Source organism: Mixophyes fleayi, chromosome 6 (genome assembly GCF_038048845.1).
Source record: "Mixophyes fleayi isolate aMixFle1 chromosome 6, aMixFle1.hap1, whole genome shotgun sequence".
Lineage (NCBI taxonomy): Eukaryota > Metazoa > Chordata > Amphibia > Anura > Limnodynastidae > Mixophyes > Mixophyes fleayi.
In genome coordinates this window covers 188075237-188093373 of record NC_134407.1, presented here as the reverse complement: position 1 = coordinate 188093373, position 18137 = coordinate 188075237, and the positions used below count along the sequence as shown (strand labels likewise).

Here is an 18137-nt window from a genome sequence, read left to right as displayed (position 1 = left end):
AATCGGCACTTACACTTGACCTGTAGAGTGATACGACAGAAAACCACCTACCTTTGAGATACCAAAGCTTGAATTGGACATTGCTGTGTGCACTCGCACTCGACGCGCCCTGACTAAATTGTGTATACGTCCGTTCCCCTCCCTGTTCCTGAAATCGTAGGATTTGAGGAAATGGACATGGAAAAGCCCCCCTCTCCACAGCAACACGGCAAAGATTATATTTCATATACTACCACTTAGTTATAGGGCCCTCTCTTTACTCTCTTCTTGTCCTCTCCCAAATGTTATGTACTATGCTTTATCTTTGCAAGTTACATTGGCGCCCAACAATATTCAAGATATTAAATTAAAAAAAAATGGGCCATTGTGCCACTTGCAGCAAAACATATTTTTAAGAATCCTAAGTAGTTAACTACATATACATCATAACCTGTGTTTCCTAAATTGGACTCTATGTCTATAACTTTAAACAGATCAAGATATAATTAATTGTTACTAGTGTTGACATTTTGTAACATTTACAACACCAGGCCCTTGCTATTGATGCAATTGGCTACATATGACCTGTTTTGGCTTTTGTAGCAGATGCCTGTGTTACTCTTATGTATAGTCATGGCCAAAAGTTTGGAGAATGGCACAAGTATTGGTTGTCACAAAGTTTGCTGCTTCAGTGTTTTTAGACCTTTTTGTCAGATGTTGCTATGGTATACTGAAATAAAATTACAAACATTTCATAAGTGTCAAATGCTTTTATTGACAATTACATTAAGTTTATACAAAGATTCAATATTTGCAATGTTGACCCATCTTTTTGAAGAACTCTGCAATTCGCCCTGGCATGCTGTCAATCAACTTCTGGGCCACATACTGACTGATGGCCGCCCATTCTTGCCTAATCAATGCTTGGAGTTTGTCAGAATTTGTGGGTTTTTGTTTGTCCACCCGCCTCTTGAGGACTGACCACAAGTTCTCAATGGGATTGTTCGTCACCAAACTGTTCTTGGATGTTTTGGTGCCATTCTTTATTCATGACTGTGTTCGTAGGCAAAATTGTGACACCAGCTATATAAGGAAGTGAAATATTAGCGGGGCGGGAAAATGCGATGTTATTACAGCATTGCAAGCTGCCATAATAAAGCAGTACTTCGTGTATGGCATTTCTGTGCACCTACCGGTGGTGGCATAGGTGAAACATAGGCAGAGAAAGGTGGAGACATGAAACAAGAAACAGTCACTGTAGAAACTTTGGTAGCTGCTGTCAACCATACCTGTCCTTTTATCAGTTATAATAATTGAAACTCCATCCTCATCTGGCATGCTCAACAAATCGACTTTACTATCTCTGGTATCCATTTTTTTCTCTTTCATTCTATCTGGGGGACACTGCTACCATGGGTTGCATGTGTGGAGCTTGAAGTTTACTGAACAAGTTAATTAATTTGTTTAATATTTGCTGACAACTCCTCCCCTCTGCAACCCCCTGTAGCCCCAGTGTTTGTTGAGTGCCCAAGGAGTTGGGCTTACTGTGGCTGCTCTGTATATAATAGTCTTTCTTGTGGACTGAAAGACCCCGGTCTGGCTTTGCAGACTGTGGGGCTTACCCATGGTAAGTAGGACCAGGGTAACACACCACGCCAGATATATACATACACGCACATATGCTTGTGTGCAACTGAGCGGACACAGTAGCGACACGTGTTTACCTACTTGCCAGGCCGGCAGAGATATAAGCTAGAGCTGAAGCCTTTTTCCATTACTGTACTCCCTTCCAAGGTGGACAAGTACCAGCCCCAAAAGAAGATACGGGCCTGGCCCGACTTGGTCACATAGCATCCCCCAGGAGAACCCAATCGCTTGGTGTTTAGTGGAGACCTTAATCTGTTGCCATGAACGTACGTAAGTGTCAGAGGTTCACTCTGGCCTGCCCTTGAAGCCTGTCGGACTAGGACTCTTCTAAATCAGAAGCGGTATGGAGGATTCTGCCTCTCCCCACAAGTGGTTCTGGAAGAAACCTACAGGCACAAAGACTTGGTGGATCTGGTGGTGGCAGTTGACCTAGCCTGGGACCTTATCTAATTAGCAACAAACCTGATGGTGAAAGTATTGTACCGCATGTATCTAGTGCTTAAGACACTCACCTAACCAATATCCCATCCCTGACTCATTGCAGGGTCATTAGGGCTTTAGAAACTTGGGCAGACCAAGGGGCAGTGCAGTTACAAGGCACTGTTCCTATAGCATGCCATTGTTGTAGGTTAGGGGATACAGGTATGCAAAAACACGATACGCAGCCTCAGTTCGTTACATGTCCTTAGACGCTTGCGGGGCCATCTGATTGAGGTCCTCCTGTGGCAACACTGGATTTATAGAAATTCCCCAAACCTTCTCCCTATTCAGGTTGGGTCTCGTTAGGACCAGAGGCTGGTATACGTTATAAGTTAGCATACGGGAGATGCTTCTTCCTTGGTATATTTCAAAACAAACTTGGGCCCTGAAAGTGACTTGGAAGTAGGATGCATTGTGCATGAACATTCTTTGAAAACCCAAATGTCAACATCACTTAATTTGTATGCAGCATTGTACACTAGCATTTAGCACAGCTAGCATAAAGGAATTTAAATGCATGAAATACAATTTACTGCTCTCATTGCTTTTGTGTGCTGGGGCTACTGATTAGATAATTTAATTGTTTTCTTTGTCCACATCACCAGCACTCCTAATGCAGCCCAATTGTCATAAAGTAAACCTTTGATTCCATGCATGGAGTAATGTTGCAAAAAATGAAGCTGTATGTAAAATAATACATACAGGTACTAATTAGAGCCAAAAACCATGATACAGACCAAATGGACTGTGAATGAATACATTACATGCTTACCCACTAGCCACTCCTGTTCATGTCTTTCTGATAATGTCTGCCATATTGCATATTGTCTCAATATGAAGGAGTTATGGGGACACCCAGGAAAATTGCTAACCAGGCTATTGAGGAGAGATGCATCACTTAAAGCCTATATATAGAGGGATTGGCAATATTTGTGATTTTGAAACATTGATTAATTTTGAATCGGTGGTACAAGAGTTACATGTGTAACATTCACTGCCACTATAACATGCACAAAGTTGTTAGAAATTGCTTTTTTATACACAAAAGGGAGTCCTCATCAATTGAATGCCAGTATAATAAACTCGCTGATGCATGACAGAAATGCCCATGTAACCTGTTTTAGTGCACTTATAAAAGCAGTCTGTGACATCCCTGCCTCCACAGCTACTGTGGTCTGGAATGACACCGATGCACAGAAATGTGAAACAACTAACAATTTCAGAGGTGTTATTGCTCAAAGTTACTCTGCAAAATCGTCAGAGTTTCCAGGATGATCTAAGGTGGGAGTTTGAACTGGCTTCTCATCTCTGGTTCAGGAATCCCAAAAAGGCTTACATGTGCCCTTTAAATATGCCCCCTGTGTCTGATTGTAGTTGCTTCTGCTGTTTTCACTCCTGAAGATAATAAAAACATAAAATGATATGACACCTTAACACAAAGAACAGAGGAATTATGTGCATTGATTATGCAAGCAGACCACATGTACCATTGTTTAATGTGTTGGTAAACAAGTATCTAAAAACAATATATGTATGGCATCCCTGCAGCATATATGATACATTTGCCACATTTTGGACCAGTATTTGTTGAAGAAACCTTTTATTTTTCAGTTACAAGTAAGCTGATATAGAAGATTAAATTAAGTAATCAAGCTAGAGTGTCAAAAAATAGTTATGCTATACTAAAACAACTATTAGAAAAGGAGACAAAAAATAATTGTCATAATTATGAGACAATATTTAGTGTGTTCTTTCAGTGCTAGGACAAAAAGCACCTGTCGTGACTTATGTATAGACTTGTCTATATCAAGAAAAGAAATATATACAGCACCAGAAAACTCCTACACATCCTAGAGGAATAGTTAACAACTTCTTGATGGGAACTCTTATAACTCCTTTATAAATTTAAACACCCTAGAAGTGGTGCACCCACACATAGTAATGATTGAATATATTCACAGAAAACAAAGGTGTGTATCAGGGCCACTCCGATGGTTAAATATATAAAACTGAATATATATATAAAATGTGATTTATGTTTTATATATTTAACCTACGGAGTGCCCCTGATACACACCTTTGTTTTCTGTGAGTAAAGGGATGTCTGTCTTGATCTACGAAGCATTTATGAAAATATGCCCTTGCTGTATCGGCCTATGCTTGTCTGCCTCTTCCTACATCTGTTCCACCTCTCTAAAATTAACAAGTCAAAAGTGTAAGATGTGACCGAAACTGCATATAGATGTATATGTACGTACCTTTGGTGCACATACACAGTACGGAAATGTATATGTGACTGTGCAAGGTGCTTATTCTTAAAATTTTGCCTTATTGTGTTAGGAATCTTCACTTATCTGAAAGATACATGATCTGTAGGAGTGCATTTTCCCTGTGCTGGAAATTTGCGTATTGACCAGGGATGTAACAATAGCTACAGAAGCTACAGTGCCTGGAGGTGAGGGGAGGACCCACAATGCCGATTCATTCTCCCCCCAAGACCCCTGCTTCTCCATAAGACCCACACTCTCAAAAGAGCATTTTTATTGAGCGCACGAATCGGACCGCTAATTGAGAGCAGAGCAGGAGAGAGCGGTATCATCGGGTTCTTCATACACAAATTTTGCTATGGAGCCCTGCGATGCACTGTTCTGCCCTTGGTACCGACATACTGCCTTCTTGTTACTATTATTATTAACATTCATTTGTATGCACCATATAACTCCACGGTGCTTTACATTTGGGAACAAAAAACTAAACTGGCTATTAAGACCAACAGAGGTAAGATTGCCCTAATCAGATGTTTACAAAGTATGAAAGTCTTTTTGATCTCTTGTATGACAAATGCAGGCTGGGATGGTTCCACTATAAGGGGGAGATCTGCAGAGTGGGGGCCCACCTGTAATAGTGGGATCCAGCCCCAGCTAGGTCAGCACAAGGGTAATTTCCTAAGGCATTGGGTTGACAAAAAAAAACTGGGCCATCCTCTCCTAGTGACTTGGCACTTTATAGTACCAATGGTGCAAATTAGAGTCTGGTGTAATAACTGGTGCACTACTGGTCTCAGCAGCCATTAACTTCATGGGCTTGCTGACGCTTGTAGAACTACAAGTGCCAGCATGTCCTTGAAGGTGGAGCACGCTGGGATTAGTAGTGCCATATATTCAAGTAAAAACACATACTGATTTATAAAATACTTTAATATAAATAAGTACTCATCCATGCCCTTGTTGCAGTCTTTATTTCACACTTAAATCCATATGGATCTTCATATTCTGGTTTTGTTCCCATAGGCATCCTCATCTTCTTCGTTGTAGACCATAAACATTTTCTCTTGTTCCTTCCATTAATCCTTGTTAGACTAAAACAAAGTGTTATATATACAAGAGAGAATAATTTCTTGACAGTGTATTTAATTTATGTGAAAGTCGAAAGCCATTTTCAGTAAAAAAAAATAATTAAACCCAAATATTGAATCAAATACATTGGTCGGTTTCCTCTTTAAATATCCAATAGCAATCTTTCCCCCAGTAGTCCAAAAGGAAATATGAAGTAATGTCTGTAGATGTCCGCAACTTCATATAATATAGCCGCTAATCATTTATTTATCAGCTGACGGGGTCATAACACAGTCAGCCAATCAGAAACAGGTTAATAGTGCTGCTAATAGTCCTCATTATTCTTGTGCATTGTTACACACGCCCTCCAGCACCCGCAATAGATACGCCTCCTAGAAAGAGTATCTGCGGATGCATACACGTCTAATTGTGTCATACTTACATGAACATGCATTTACTGCACTAGGTTTACGTTTGCCCTTTGTCACCTCTCCAGGTGTAAGGAGATGCCAGTCAATAATATGAATAAATGTACAGTACAGAAATGCAGACATGTCCAAGTCTAAATGAGCCCCTGTGTGTATTGTGTAATACTCATACAAATGGAATAAGACTATTTGTAGCATCATTATTCAGTAGCAAATCAGCATGCAGTATATAAATGAGCTACTCATCACTGTTTTATGTCATCTATTAAACTGCAAAGCAGTAACACTTTTTTCTGTTATAAATAAAGCAGAATATAAATTCCGTTTTACATTATTCATTGCCCTTTTTCAACCATTCCCTCCACCCCCACGCCAGCTCTGAATGCTGCTACTGTGCTTTCTGCCTGATCCCTCTGTGCTGCACACAATAGTATAGCACAGGCGCACAAGCACCCTGCAGATTGCGGTTGCAATAGCAGTGCTGTTACATTAGGTAAGCTTCTCTGGTATTTAACCTCTTTGCTGCCACGTGGGAGACATAACAGGTTGGTGATCATTCTATTCAATTCTTTACCTCATTATTTCTACCAACAATGGATCCTGCTCTCGAAGATTAAAGAAATGCTGTCTGCTGTTTGGAGGATTGTTGTATTCTATACTGTATAGGTGCAAGAGGCGAGATTGTGGAAATGGAAAATTCCTCAATGTTAAAGCTATTGTTTCATGTGATGGGTTTAGTAAATTTATCCCTTATGGGCATTCAAGGGGGTTATAGAAAATATATTTGTCTCTTGCTGATTTTTCCTGCAACCTCTCTTCCTCCTTTCATGCTTTTTTTGTTCTGCAGTGTTAAAACTCCCTCCTTGCCCAGCCCACCCCACACATATATACACCATTCCTCTGATCTTCCATATTATTGCTGACAATCTGTTCTTCTTTATTAAACAGCCCATCCCTTCTTCATCCCTCTCTATCTTTAACCTCCTTTCTTCTTTACTTATTTCTGCCCATACAGGGTCTCTGTTCTTTGTACTGGAGCCAGTGATGCTATGGATATGTTTGTAGCCGAGGTGCAAGGTGATGAAGACAATGATGTACCCTCGTCCCAGGTGCACCAGGACAGAGCTGTACTTTCACCTTCTCCCGCTGCCACAGGTAAAACACATCAGAGCAAGGACACACAAAAATGTCGGACCAACAGTGTTCTAAGGGATGTCAGTTTTTCTCTCTAGGAGATACATTAACCCTGAGGCTGGCATGTTTAAATGAAATATAGCGTGAACATGTACTGTAATCATCTTAAAGAAATTGGCTTCAAATAAAAACAAAATGAAAAAAAAATATGCATATTTTCAATGTTACAAAAAAGGAAATACAATGTAAACTGTAAATAAAGCTAATTATCCTTGGCTTAGATTGGATACTTTAGCAAATAGTTTAATACAACTTTTCCTATTTTGGATACACAGTATATACCATTTATCAATCAACTCAGTAGACTTGTGAGATCCTAATTTCTGACCCATTGTACATAGCTGGTGTGTGGCCAGTTAGAGTGGTAGAGTGTGGTATTATGTTTTTCAGTGGCCTCTGTGTCCTTTACATTTACAATGGGCAGCACGGTGGCTCAGTGGTTAGCACTTCTGCCTCACAGCGCTGGGGTCATGAGTTCCCAACCATGACCTTATCTGTGTGGAGTTTGTATATTCTCTGCACTCCAAAAACATACTATGAGGTTAATTGGCTGCTATTAGATTGACCCTAGTCTGTCCATGTCTGTGTGTGTGTTAGGGAATTTAGACTGTAAGATCCAATGGGCAGGGACTGATGTGAATGAAAAATATCCTCTATACAGCACTGCGGAATTAGTGGCGCTATATAAATAAATGATGATGATGATAAATTCCAAAAAATGGAGACTTGCAGCAGTTTTTGTGTGGAATCAGCCTATCTGCCTGCCATGCACATACATAGGTGCAAATCCACTTTCTGTTTTCGGGAAGAAGCTTCACACACTTTACATGCCCATTTGCGGACTTATGTTTCTAAATTGGGAATGCATATAGCAGGACAAGTAAAGACTTTAAAGCCCTGCTTACCATGAATTCTAGACCACCCCCCTAATTACTTTTATTTTCCTTAAAATAGTGCTCGTTGGAGCTTTATTTATGGCTTAAGTCAAATGAATAAGGGGACATCTGGGCTGCCTTTATTTCATGTATCAATGTATTTTATGGTGTGTAAAAAGCATCACATTGAAAATATTATCTGACACTCAATCTCTGGCACCTCTAAATATGTGTAAATGAAGTTGCTGTGTGTGCTAGAGGGACTCTGAGGTGCTGAACCAGGACCCTCCCTCCCCCTTTAAATGCATAATGTCTACTATATGAAACTTGCTTAAATATCCTACCCAAGATTTTGAGGGACATCAAATATTGCATGTGGCTCCTGGGTTTCTTGTGGCCTCTACCTTTTGTGTCTTCTTCTCTGTAGAAATCAGTAAAGAGTGATGCTAATACCTTACTGAGAGCTAGCGGTTACGTATAGTGTACCTTATTATTGGTTATTCCTGGTTATTAAGCTTCCTTAAGCCGTTTAAAAATATTCTTCTTCTCAACAGTTGTCAAGTTGCACTTAACCTGCTGCTCGGACATGCAACGCCCCCTTTTGGAGGAGCAGCGAGAGAGGAGGGGAATGGAGCCAGTCACAGCCACAGTAAATCCACAGGTTAGGCCGAAGTAAAAGTTAATATCAGAAACTACAGATTGTTCAGAAGCATTGTTATACCCCATTCACACTGCCTAAAAGACCCGGGGTTTTGCCGGGACAAGCCCCGCTGACCCGGGAGTTAGACCCAGGCGTCTTGAAGGGTTATTCCCGGGTGCGACCCGGGTAGCTGCCAGAGTGAATGGTGAGACCCAGGGTCAATCGGAGCCAATCAGAGCTCCTCTTGTGATGTTGCCAGGGAGACTCGGGCAGACCCGTGTTCAGTGTAAACACGGTCTACCTGGAAATTTGGTGGGGTGGGAGGCTCTGTTCTCCTGCAATATCCCGGTTTCGTATACCCGGGATATTGCAGGGACGGCAATCTGAAAGGGGTATTATTTTGTTATAGGTTATAGTGACATTAAAATGGCAGGGTTGTATCTAATACCCCTCCTCACAGAGAGATGAAACCAAGAATAACCCAGGTCATTTGTCTGTGTGAAAGGGGTGACCCAGGTCATGCGACCCGGGTCCACGACCCAGGCCACAGGGTTATTCCCGGGATGGAGCCGAGTAAGCTTATGTATGAAAGGTGTTCCTGGGTTATCCGACCCGGGTTCAGTTAAAAGCAGCTGATTTAAAGGGGCTCAACTTGAAAATACAGGGCAGGCACGAGTCCAGTGTGAAAGGCAGTGACCTGGGTTATTCCCGGGTCCATGCCTCTGGTGAAAGGGGTATTAAGGGTTGCAACACAGGTTGAAACTTGTTCATTATCCCGTTGTCACGAATCAATGCAGGAATACAGCTAAGGAGCCACGAATAAGGTGAAAAACATTCAATGTTTATTTGCTGAAGAGTATGAACAGAAGATGTAATAATGAGCTTTGCAGAATTACCAGGTATACGGCAGTTGCAGGTAAACAGGAGGTGTGGAATGATTCCAGGCAGCAAGTGCAGGGAAATGCAGAGGTAATTACCAGGTTCACAGATGATACTGGTAAACACAATGTATGTAGAGATCCCAAGCAGCATAAACCCTTCAGCACAGCAGGAGGTAGCAACAAGAAAGAATAACAGGATGTGACCACAGAGTGTAACATCAATAACCAGCAATGAATGCTGGGAGAGACAGGTATACATAGGGAACACCCAGGTGCCAGGGATAATTAGTGCAGCAGGGTTAACTCCTAAGGGATTAGAAGCAGGCACAATAGCAGCACCTCTGGTGAATAGAGGTACTGCTGCAACACATAAAAAGAAACACAATAAAGTCTAATAGTCCTGGAGGCGTGAGCTGCCAATACAAAGCAGCAAGCTGCAGGCAGATCGTGACACCCGTGTCTGACTTGGGATTTTAGTGCGAAAGGGTTATTGGATAATTGCAAGCTGATCAATGAAGGTCTGCTGTAAACATATGTGTGTATACGTGTGTGTGTGTGTGTGTGTGTGTTTTCTCTTCTCTTCTGACAGCGTGACCGTACAAATTTGTTTTGTTAGTCACATTATTGTCATTCACTTGTCCTTTGTCCGAAACACTCTTTTCCATTGAGCAGAAGGCTTGCCATATCCTACAATCCCCTTCCTCCTGCTACGATAGACCATTAGCCCTCAAAAGTAAACCTTCTAGGTAATAGGGGAAACGTTTGACATCTGTAGGGCATGTTTACACAAAGATAAAGAGTTGTGAACACAGTTTACCAAAAAAATTTACATTCGTTCGTCAACGGTTGTCTGTTCACATCATGGGGTAAATGTATGATACTCCGGTTTCTTCAACTCCCGCGAGTTCGGCGAGATGACAGCTAAAATTTAAAGCGGCGCTGCCTTGTAAAGGCAAGTTTCCCTACAAGGCAGCTGTCATCCCGCCGAACTCGCGGGAGTTGAAGAAACCGGAGTATCATACATTTTACCCCATGATGTGAGAACTATACATAATAGATATTAATTCTGAAGCGCAAATCATCCACTGCACAGTACAAAAATAACTCCGGGCCCACCGCACACCTCAATTTGTACATGTTCGCCTAGATTTCTGCCGAGGTCATGGGTTTATAGCGCAAGATAGCACTGTTTCTGGAGGAGGTGTAGACGTTTGCATAGGAAGATGGGGAGTCGGGCACAGCGAAGGTGTTCCTACACAGGTATTATTGCAATTAGATAAAGTGAGGTGCGGGTGTGTATTTATGGGTGTTTAGGCTGGGTACACACTACAGAAAATTTCTCCCGATGCAATATTACCAACGACTGCAAAAAAAACAAAAAGCCCCTATCAGTATATCTATTCATGTGTACACACTAAATACGTTTTACAAGATTTACCTTCAGGTCTGCACCCTTCATCTGTCATAAACATATGCTGAACAAATTGTGACTCTGCACACTCCATAGAGATCTATGGACACTGGCGGTCCTGAGTGCATACACACTGCAGAATTGGAATGACATCATTCCATCGTTGAACAAGATTTTTAGCTCAGTTTAAAAATCAAATGAAACGATACAATGGGCTTTGGAACGATATATGTTCATTGTTGGAGTGTACACACTAATGAGTGATTGTTCCGATAGGCGGCTGAAAACCCTGTAGTATGTACCCAGCCTTACTCACTGTGCAGAGAGGCACACCGCTATTTCCACAGTTTTGCACCAGCGTACAGCTGGTTGTCTTCATTTCTTGTCCTATACTTTTATAGGACCCCTTTTGATATATCCTGGGCAGACCATTCAGACACACCAGTATTGAACCAGTGGCGTTTTACAGTGCCCATTGGTTGCCCTTCATATATGACACCCAACGTGTTTTTCATGTGGTAGCCATAGGAGTTTATGACCATTATGGTTACCTACATTTCCACACTCTGGTGAATGCACTATGGTTAAAGCTGCACTACCTCTTACGTGGTCAAACTTTTTATTTGACACTTTTTCAAATGGCTGTAGAAGGGTGGGTGTGGGAGAGGACCAATCAGAAGCCACAATCTCAATGGTTGTAACTTCTAATTGGAACTCCCATTTACACACATTCCCTCTGCAGCATCACACTGACCTTTTTTTCTGGCAGGGATGTGAGATAAACCACAGAACCTCAGCAAGACAGGTGCATGGAGCAGCCCCGGAGCTCCAGGGAGGTGTAGTGCCAGATCATAGCTGGCAATGCAGCTTTAAAGGGTATTTTCAATACCTTTAACTCATAACACATGAAACTACTTTAAAAAGATAAGAATGCTACCAGAGCTGATAGAAACCAATGCACACTTACAAATAAACTACAATACTAGACAGATAAAGCAAGCAAATTATACTCTCATGAGTACGAGTCTTAAAACTTTAAAAATCCAATAAATCAATGAGCTTGTTTAATTTATTGATTTGGCCATTGGCTCTTTCTTACGAGCACTTGTCATACTGCCTTGACTAGCATCATGTCTTGCTCTGACCGGTCCAAGTGAAGCATGAGATGCATTTGCAGTTTGTAACTATACAGTTACTGCACATACTTACAGTGCTCAGCAATACCCTTTCAGCTCAAAGGACCATTGTCACAACAAAGGCATTCTGCTAATGAGAGTGGGTGTCCAGTTATATATACGATCAGTTATTTGCATTATATGACCAATGACCATGATTTCTAAGCATTGGTGGGTTTTTCATCTGGTAAAAAGAGACCAGTTATTTTAAAGATATACTTGTTCCCCAAATTCTTCTCCCCATCCCAGATAAGGGTGTGTATAAAGCTTTGCTAACATCAAATCCTTTTATATTTCATATTAATTGCCTGTTCTCTGTCAGTTCCGTTTCAGCCGGTTGGATCCTCAAGAGGAGATCCCCAGACCCCCCAAAGCAGGAAACCCCAAGCAAACCATAGAAATAAGCAGCCAGACCCTCTCTCAAGGTGACCTTTATTATGTAATAGTGATGTAGAAACAGCATTATTACATCTATTCGTTTCATCCATATTTCAGACATGTGCTGCCTTATATCTGCAGAATTCTCATTGAATTTGTATTTTATCTCTACAGTATAGAATGCATATAATTATGTAAAATAATTTTATGTATGTACATGTGAGCTTCATCATAGGAATGGAAACAGGTAGCACTGCCAACCAAACAACTGCCAGGTCTTAGCAGAGATCTGCAGAGATGAAGGAGACTTGTCAAGAAAGCTGAAGTCAATCGCTCTCTTGGCACTTGCACGGCGTGATACTTCGTATTTGTGTAACCTGGTGCTGTGTAATTGTGCGTTTGACTGTGCATGTGGATTCTACAGATCTGACTCTTTTATGCCTTCACAGGTCTTGAAGGAAGTGAAAGTCCCACTTGTGATACCACGATGTGTCTTTGTGATACCTGTGGCTGCCAGCACATGGCTGGGGGAAAATGTGAGACATGTGGTGAAATCTGTCAATTTAAAGAGAGGTGAGATTGAGACCTGCAGGTCACAATAATGGGGGAAAATGGGGAGCGGGTCAGTGTCACCCTCTCCCTGGTTTCTGGGGTGTCCACAGCAGGTCCCTGGTCCTGGAGACATCACAAGGGTTTGGGGTAGGCAACGAGACCCCAAAACCCATCAAGAAACGGAGACCAAAAGAGTATCAGAGCCCAGCTGAGTCAGAGGCCGAACTAATGGTGAGGACAAGAGCCATCACTGCACTCATGTCAACTGAGTGTTGTCACTGCATTTCATTGTGGAGTTGTTGTGAGTGAAGAATGCTGTGGATCACTCTATTGGTGCAAGGACATGAAGTGTTCTCAGTGTCAGTGTGCAGAACTATATCACACGTAATTATGTTCTGTGTTCTAGGATTATATCATGAAGTCTGGTGGTTCTAGCGTTATTAAATAGTGTACCGTTAAAGGACACATTGCTTAAAAACAGTACACTGTCTAATGTGCAGTTAAGATTGTTGTGTTGAATGATGTAGCTCTGTGGTGCAAAATATGAACATTGTTAAGTGTGCTGTGGCAGAAGGTTGCTGGCTGTATTCTTGCTGTTTATTGTTGTATGATGTTGCCAGATATGTATGTGCAAGATATTTGTGTTCAGGAAAAGCAGAAAGACCAGAAGACCTCAGATGCTGAGGAACCGCACATGAGGAACTCAGAACTGGAGATGTGGAGCCAAAGAGACACACAAAGTAATTAATTTATCTTTCCCTATGCCTTGTGTCTTTGTTATTATTTGAAGACAGGTATTCAGCATCTTGTCACCCTGTGCACAACTCACCAAGCATGGTAACATTCAGGAAAACAACCGGGGGGTAAATGTATTAAGCTCCGGGTTCTTCAACACCCGCGAGTTCGGCGTCTTCAGCGCTTAAATTTAAAGCGGCGCTGCCTTGTAAAAGGAAGTTTCCCTTTACAAGGCAGCGCCGCTTTAAATTTAAGCGCTGAAGACGCCGAACTCGCGGGTGTTGAAGAACCCGGAGCTTAATACATTTTCCCCCACATGTTGCTATTGGACCAGACAGATCACTGAAAACAATATTGTTCCTTTCTTACAGAGCAACCCTCTCATTTTATAATAGTTTGCAAGCTATTTTTTCTTTTTGAGAATACTGATGTGGCCATCCTAAACCCTACAGTATATATTTTACATATAGCTGTAACATCCCGTGTAAAAATAGCAAATAAAAAGTCATTATCGTTTTTAGGGAAAGTGGCATGCCTTACCCTGCAAACCGGTAATCACATCAAACCCAGATTTAGTGGATATGAAACGTATACACACCCTTATTGAAATTGCAGGTGTTTGTAAGTTAAGCCTGAAAAATTATTTCAGACCTTTTTACACCTTGAAGTTTTTTTTATTTTCACTTCTTTTTCCTAAAATAAATTGTCTATTTGTTTTTCACTTGGATTGTGTTGGTTGCAAGGTCACATGAAAGGTGGAAAAATGTCTTACAATGATTTATCACGATTTCAGGCTTTAAATAAAAAGTGTGGAAAAAATGTATCCTTGTGTAGGACACATCTCAGCTTCATCTGCACCTGGTTCATGTGTCAGTCCCTGTGTAGGACACATCCCAGCTTCATCTCCACCTGGTTCATGTTTCATTCCCTGTATTGGACACATCTTAACTTCCTCTGCACCCGGTTCATGTTTCAGTCCCTGTATAGGACACATCCCAGATTCTTCTGCACCCGGTTCATGTTTCAGTCCCTGTATAGGACACATCTCAGCTTCCTCTGCACCTGGTTCATGTGTCAGTCCTTGTGTAGGACATATCCCAGCTTCATCTGCACCTGGTTCATGTTTCAGTCCCTGTATCGGACACATCTTAACTTCCTCTGCACCCGGTTCATGTTTCAGTCCCTGCATAGGACACATCCCAGCTTCCTCTGCACCCGATCCATGTTTCAGTCCCTGTGTAGGACACATCTCAGCTTCCTCTGCACACGGTTCATGTTTCAGTCCCTGTGTAGGACACATCTCAGTTTCCTCTGCACCTGACTCATGTTTCAGTCCCTGTATCGGACACATCCCAGCTTCCTCTGCACACGGTTCATGTTTCAGTCCCTGTGTAGGACACATCCAGCTTCCTCTGCACACAGTTAATGTTTCAGTCCCTGTGTAGGACACATCCCAGCTTCCTCTGCACACAGTAAATGTTTCAGTCCCCAGACTCGTCTTTTCTCTGTCCCAACACTGTGGTTTCCTCCTTCCAGCCCCACTTCTTTTTTACAGTTTGATTGTTGACAGTGATCTTATTTCCTCTCCTTAAAGTTTCCGGAGATGAGCTGGGAGATTCTTGGTCTTGGTCTACCTACTTGGAGGAACAGAAATACATTGCTGCTCCTCCTAATCTCTTTCGGGAGGTAAGTCTGGTGCTGGAAAAATACACAAAAACATGTTTTATTAAAATTCATAAATACTCTATTAATATACCATTTGCTAATAACATGAAAATATGCAATTGTATAATAGAATGTTTAAAAGTAAATACGCAAATACCAAAATCTATTTTTAGTCCCAACAATTAAAAAATAAACAGTAAAGGAATGAAAAATAACTAATAACTAAACAATATAAATAATGGATCAGTAAATAAATGCAAGCTTTGGTTTTGCAGAATATGGTGTCTATTTTGTCTAGCTGGATTCCCGTATAGTGTATAGTGCCTGATGTAAGGTGTGTGCAACATAATTAAGAGGTTAGCACTAGTATGATGCGGTGGTAGACCTCATGCGGGAACAGCAACCAGGACTTTATTAAACAGGAGCATTAGCCATATAGTCTCAGCAGGGACTCTAATTTGCAAGTAGTCTGTCTCTTCTCCATGTTCTAACATGGACTTATTTCTTCTCATACACACTTCAATGAGAAAACTCTGTGCCCTACTCTAGGTACCTAGTACAAGCACAGGCATACTACTAAGAATCTCAAAATCACTATCATAGGTTCTGTTACAAAACATTGATGTATCAATAGAAGCCGTTGTCCTGGTGCAGGTGGGTAGTATGGATGGCTCAGACCTGCTCTGCCAGGCCTACTTTTCACTAGTTTGCTCTCTAGCACTATAGCCTCATGGCAGACATAGACTCTTAATGCTAATGCAATGTGCAGAGCAACGCAGGGCACAATGGAGATCCCATTGAGATACTACCATCTTCTTGGAGCCTGTCAGTTATTAACGAACACACCCACTGTTCCAGTGTTACATGAAATTCAGTTCCCCCCACTGCTGACCATGCTACAGATTGTGGTTGGCTTTACCTGTTAATGATGCAGTAGCTGTGAACATCGATTCTCCTTAAACTTTCTCTCCATTTTTGTTCATTTTATTTTACCTATAAGATCATGCCTCAATAAAATCATGTTTTCATACACGCTCATTGGTCTAAAAGTTTATCTTGGGTTTTGGAAAGGGCAAAACTAAACCAACCCAAATACCAAAGCAAACACCCTAAAATCTAAGCATTACCCTAATCCCACATCCTAATTGAAAGCCTACCCCTAGTGAGAGTGTTTAAAAACATAATTTTATTGAATTGGAAAGCAGCACCCATGGAGGGGGAGCTGAAATACAGTTGTGGGGCACTGATTTTCACTGCTTTTCTAGAATCTGGATTATCATCAGAAGTGGGAGAAACAAGGGCGTCCAAACGAAATCAAATTTGGTTCTCTATCTGTCACTTGGAGACTGGAGCCAGTAGTGCACATAGAGAGTATCTATACCTTAATTGATTGCAGAAGATCACGTTGGGATTTTGTGACATCCAGAAACATGTTGCAACACAGAGTAACTATAATTTAAGTTAAATATAAATGGAAGAGAAGTTGCCAGTCCTATTATGTGGGAATCCTTATTAGGATTAATTTACTTAGAATATAAATCTATTTCTTCCATTTTCAAACCCTTTTCTAGCAGCCAAGCACAATTTTCAATACCAAAATTTTACAGCGCTCAATTTCAGAATTGTTTGGAATTATAACATGCAATAATAAATATAATACATATTGGATAATCGGTCAGTCCATAGATGATAGTTCTTGGATGGCAATGGATGGTGAAAAATGTTCTCACAATAGTTCATCAATGGATGCACATGAAAGAAATGAGACCGGAATCAGTCACAGAATAACAACACGGCATATAGAGTGTAGATCACTTACATGTAATCTCTCCACATGGTGTATGTGTTCTCCGTGCTGAAATCTCTGTACTCCCTTCTACAGCAGTCAGGTGCAATATGTCCAGATAGCCTGGGGTCCCTTGTATGGATATAACAGCACTCCGTTAACGACGTTAGCGTCCGTAGTAGGCGTATCAGTATACCCAAATGTCGCTCCACTTAGATGGCCTCGGGCTCTTAATAAGAGTACGGAAGGGGATAATCAATTTTTAACAAACTTTGCAAACGTAGTACTTACACATAAGTGAAGTTAACTACGCACATATTAGGTTGCAGCCAGCGTCCCCTTCTGAATCGCCGGCAATGAACACATGATAAAATAACAGTAATGATAATTGAAATGCCTGATTTCTCAACGCATTTCATTTTTACAGAACTTTTTCAAGAGGGGCACAATTTTCAATGTTGTGCCTTTAACCAATACTTGCCTTCCGGCAATAACACTGCTATTGCCAGCGGTAACCCTCATTGGTGATATGATTCGCAGGTGGTGACTTCTCCTATTTAACAAGTACTACAGCTGTACCTGTTCTAACAGATGAAAATCATTTAAAAAATGCTTTATAAAGCATTTTTATTTCAAATAGGTTAACTATTATTATTATTATGATGATTATCGTGGATTTGAAAGGCGGTACAGTGCTCCACAGCGCCGTACAGTAGGGAAAACAGTACATACATAAAACAGGGACATACAAGGTATACAAGATAAATGCAGACATGAAAACAAAGGGTATGAAGAACCCTGCTCATTAGAGAGCTTACATTGTAAGTGGAAGAGGGTACAGCTGAAATAAGAGGAGCGAGTGTAGCTTATGGTGGAGATTGGGATGGTTGTTAGGGTGTATTAGTGTGACTATTATAATCAGGCATAAGGTCACCCTCTAAAAAGAGATGGGTTTTCAGAGAATGCCTAAAGATTT

At 41.2% G+C, this 18137-nt stretch overlaps 1 protein-coding gene across 6 annotated transcripts in view; it reads left to right on the top strand.

The window, feature by feature from the left end:
- Positions 1 to 6090: 6090 nt before the first annotated feature.
- L3MBTL1 (L3MBTL histone methyl-lysine binding protein 1) overlaps positions 6091 to 18137 on the top strand; it is a 34581-nt gene continuing 22534 nt past the window's right edge. The window contains exons 1-8 of one of the 6 annotated variants that reach the window (XM_075177607.1): positions 6091 to 6362; positions 6885 to 7024; positions 8493 to 8599; positions 12368 to 12470; positions 12873 to 12996; positions 13086 to 13206; positions 13625 to 13715; positions 15305 to 15396. In XM_075177607.1, the coding sequence (XP_075033708.1) occupies positions 6919 to 7024; positions 8493 to 8599; positions 12368 to 12470; positions 12873 to 12996; positions 13086 to 13206; positions 13625 to 13715; positions 15305 to 15396 (744 nt within the window). In that variant the 5' untranslated portion in view covers positions 6091 to 6362; positions 6885 to 6918. Of the gene's footprint in view, positions 6415 to 6884; positions 7025 to 8492; positions 8600 to 12367; positions 12471 to 12872; positions 12997 to 13085; positions 13207 to 13624; positions 13716 to 15304; positions 15397 to 18137 lie in introns of those variants that run through there. The other 5 variants (XM_075177606.1, XM_075177604.1, XM_075177605.1 and 2 more) reach the window with 5 other exon arrangements.